The 4,062-nt window shown below is 57.8% G+C and overlaps 1 protein-coding gene across 1 annotated transcript in view; it reads left to right on the top strand.

Annotated features, from left to right (window-relative positions):
- H310_11123 (hypothetical protein) overlaps window positions 1-2,893 on the top strand; it is a 5,515-nt gene extending 2,622 nt beyond the window's left edge. The window contains exons 3-9 of the mRNA XM_008877678.1: window positions 25-1,140; window positions 1,232-1,513; window positions 1,575-1,640; window positions 1,692-2,129; window positions 2,195-2,365; window positions 2,439-2,549; window positions 2,606-2,893. Of these exons, the coding sequence (XP_008875900.1) occupies window positions 25-1,140; window positions 1,232-1,513; window positions 1,575-1,640; window positions 1,692-2,129; window positions 2,195-2,365; window positions 2,439-2,549; window positions 2,606-2,857 (2,436 nt within the window). The 3' untranslated portion in view covers window positions 2,858-2,893. The remainder of the gene's footprint in view (window positions 1-24; window positions 1,141-1,231; window positions 1,514-1,574; window positions 1,641-1,691; window positions 2,130-2,194; window positions 2,366-2,438; window positions 2,550-2,605) is intronic.
- The last annotated feature ends 1,169 nt before the right edge of the window (window positions 2,894-4,062 follow it).

The raw sequence follows: 4,062 nt of genomic DNA, 5'->3' as shown, positions 1-4,062 counted from the left end.
TCCAGCAACGCAAGCACACGGCAGGTCATGCATACGCTTCCTCCATCCGAATCCCGATGGAGCGACTTGGAATCCAAGCCACGTCGTGAATCGAGAGTCTTGGGTGCGTCGTCTTCGCGGTACATTTCCGTGGCCCATACGTCCCCACCGTTGATACCGAGTACGAGCAACAGCGTTGTCGTTCGCGAGCAGCTCTTGTCGACTTGGTCGACCCATGATAGCGTCAACGACGACGATGTGAACCAGCGCCATCATCCCGTCGTCCCCTCGACCTCACATTGGCCATCTTCCGTGGCTCAATCCTTCGACTGGAAGCTTGAACAAGACGCACAAGATTTGGAGGAATTCGAGTCGTTGGAGCAGCAACTCTTAGAGCAACACGAGCAACTCGCGACGTCAACCGACCACTGGGATCCGGGCGACTCCTCCCCGTGGACACTGCACCAAGAAAACGAGCGCCGCGACCTTCTTGCTGAGCTCGATGCGTGGAGTCGGGAGGACATCGCTTCGAACGCTGCCCCGCCGCCTCCGGCGCTACCGGTGTACGATTCAGCCAAGCAACTCAACGACACTTTGTCCAACCACAGCTTCATGTGCGACGAAGGCGAACTGGGCCATCAATCTTCCATTCTGCCACGCTCTCCAGGCAGCCATGTCCAGCAGGACAAGGAGCGCAGTTTAGACATGAGTTTTGCCGACTCGGAGCCGTGGGACGACCCAAGACCACCATGTACGACCAGCAACTCGGAGGGCGCTGCACACCAACTCGACGCTTCAACAGGAGCCCCGACCAAACATGGCGAAGTCACCACGCCCGAACCTAAATATGTGGAAGCGTCCTATGTCCAGCAACGGTTCCAGCAAGCTGCCGCCAACCGAACGCTTCCACCTCCGTCTTCATCGCTTCAAACGCTCAAGATGAAACTCAAGCAAAAGGTGGCAGCATCAGCAGGGTCAAGGTCGAAAAATGGGTCGAGTGGTGGTGCCGCCAAGACTGCAGCGAAGACCAATCCTTCGCATCCGTTAGGAAAGCCCAAAATGGACAAACCGCATCCGCCGATTGCGGCGTCGTCGACCCCCGCGGCGGCGTCTCCACTCTCGTCGAGGCTTCCTCACTACTCGCCCGCCATTGACGACAAGGTAATTCGCTCGCATCCTCGTCGTCGTGGCCAACATGTGAAAAGGCCTTTGTTTGCCTTGGTTTTCATCGCATGGTTTGGGTGGCGTGTAGTTGCAGGAGCTGGAACACGAAGTCAAGCATTACAAGCATGAGACACTCAAGCTGCAGAAACGGCGGGAGGCTCTTGAAGCCGACCAGCGCAAGTTGGACCAGCAGAGGCACGAGTGGCTCGAGGAAAAGCGAAAGGCCCAGGACGACATCGACGCCGAGTGGAAGAGGATTCGAAAGGAGCGGCGAGCAGTCGACCAAGCGCTCAAATTTGGCGGCAGCCTGCCCGACAGAAAGGAACGTGCCGAAATCGACGCGCTTAAAGCTCAAATTGTCAAGTTGCAGGTGCCGTCGACATAAACCATCCTCGCGGCGGTGGCCCGCGTTCGTGACAGTCTGTGGGTAGATGGACGACCGAACGAAAACGTCGAAACACAAAGCCGCGACCGACTTTTTCAGGCATCGAATCGCGGTACTGTCGCAAGTCCAGATGGAAGCGATGACGTTGCATGGAACTGTGTAGGAACTCGAGATGCGAAACGACGAACTTCGCGACGAGTTGAAGTTTATGGAGCAGGAACGGCTGGCCAACTGGGCCTGGGCCAACGAGACCCAGCCAGACAAGCGGCAAACACGCCATTCTCTCGACTCTCCGATCGCGGGTGCACCGACGACAGCGGCTCCCGTTCAAAGCCGCGTGGCGCGAACCAAACCCCTCAAGTCCCATGGCAAAAGCTGGGGAGATGACGACGTGTACAACCCGGCGCACTACCAAATGCCCGCGCCGGCAACATCCCACACGCCGCAGGACGTTCTTGCAAGCCCTCGAAGCAGAAGGAGCAGTTGCGATGATGACGCAGACTCCTTGCACAAAGGCATGGACGACGCTGAGCAAGACGGCGCCTCTCCACGTCGACACGAGGGTGCTGAAAGACCGGCTTCGTCGCCCCGCGTCGCCAAGGTACGCATGTGGAGCCTGTGGCATGCCACGACGTAGCTGCCATGTCAACTTGACTGTGTTGCTAGGACGGGAAGACCGACGACTGGGAAGAAATCCACCACGCTGGCGGCAAAGTCGAGCGGCGGTTTTCGTCGGGCCCGATTGCCAAGACATTTCGATTTGCAAATGGCACGGAAAAGGACGTGTTTGTCGACGGGCATTCGGTCGTTCGCTTCTCGAATGGCGACGTCAAAGAGGTGCGTGTGGGCCATTGATGTCGTCGAGTGCGTTTTTGGCAATGTCGTGCTCTCACCCTGCGTGGCTGCTTAGAATTACCCAGCAGCAGAAGGCGGCAAGACGGTCTACTATTATGCCGCGGCCCAGACGCGCCACACTACGTACGCCGATCAGACGCAAGTGTTTGATTTCCCCAATGGCCAGGTCGCGTCGATGGTGATCGATCATGGGGACGGCGGCTTAATTGCGGTGTGCGGTAGGTCGAGAAGCACCATGCGAATGGAGCGAAAGAAATCACGTTTGTCGATGGGACGACGAAGCGCATTGAAACGAACGGAGACGAATGGAGCACGTTTCCAGACGGCACTCGCATGGTCGAGAAGAAGTCGGGATTCCGCGAAGTCATCAACCCGGACGGAAGCAAGGCGAGGGATTACCCCGATGGCCGCACGACGTGGGTAACCCCCCAAGGCGTCGAACAGCCTGTGCAATACAAACGATCGACGGTTTAGCCTCATTGCACGATGACTGGTTTTGTGCGCGATGCACCGGCCATGGTCTGCCCATCGCTGGTCTTTGGACCAGGATGTGAAAGCTTTCGACACCTAACAAACGCAAAGCGCGCTGGGATGGTGGCGTTGTGCAGGTTGTGCTGGCCGGGATGGGTAAGGGCGCTAGATCAAACAGCTACACACCGGCACGAGCCAGACGTCAGCTGCATCGCGATCCGAAGACGGATGGGATGTCAACTTCATGCTATCCAAGTGGCGTTTGCTGCGTCCTCGTCCCCACGAGAACCAAAACGAATCGACGACCGCCGATGGCCAAAAGAGAAGGGTCGCCACGAACGACGAAGCACGTTCATGTGCCATTTCTCACACATCCACGACTGCAGGCATTTCAATCATACCACAACATGGGAGTCTCTGCTGGCATCTGCCAAGACGTGCACGGAAGAGAGGGAAGACGAGTCCCCAGAAACTCCGCTCTCGACGCCCGCGCGCGAACCCACCGTTCAATCCAGTTCATCCCCGCACGACAGTCGCGCAAGTGGGCGACACATCGCAGATGTATGTAGGTCGAGTGAGCGCCAATGCCTCGTTGGCAACCGTGTAAACCTTCTCGACAGTAGCGCCACGGGCTCGCCAATCCACCGTTCGCGTCGAGGGTCCACATTGTTGGGAGCATCCGATTTGGCTGAGTGCATCTGCGGAAAGAGCCACGGGGAACAAGTTTGAGGGATCGTGACCGCGCTCATGGCTGCTGCCGCGCTGAGCTGAAGAGCGGTTGGTCTCGATCGAGTGGGCAAACCAATTTCGTTCAAGAGTTGGAGGTATAACCAACGACCACCCCTTGGGCTCCCCAGCTCTACCGCCTTTGTACGACTCCAACATGAACGTTCTAAGTGGGTCCTTGCGCCGTCCACATGCCAGGCAACTACACGCTTTCATTGCATTGTCCAGCAAACGCATCACGTCGACTTCAAAATGTATGCCACGCATTGTTCAAAGTTCTCCTGGGGTCGCAGCAGTCGAGTCGACATTACGTGCCCATCGCGTCGGTCGTCTGGATCTACGGCGAGCGGCGTCAGCGCCAGGTCCAACAGGTGCCACATACCCTATCGATGGACACTGCGCCTGGCGTTCGAAGTGTCTACGACGCGGCATCATGAGAAGAGTTGCTGGCGACGCAACGCACCCGTCGGCTCTCGCACGCG

The sequence above is a fragment of the Aphanomyces invadans genome (genome assembly GCF_000520115.1).
Source record: "Aphanomyces invadans strain NJM9701 unplaced genomic scaffold supercont1.29, whole genome shotgun sequence".
In the NCBI taxonomy this organism is placed as follows: Eukaryota; Oomycota; class Saprolegniomycetes; order Saprolegniales; family Verrucalvaceae; genus Aphanomyces; species Aphanomyces invadans.
This window is presented reverse-complemented; position numbering and strand designations above follow the sequence as displayed.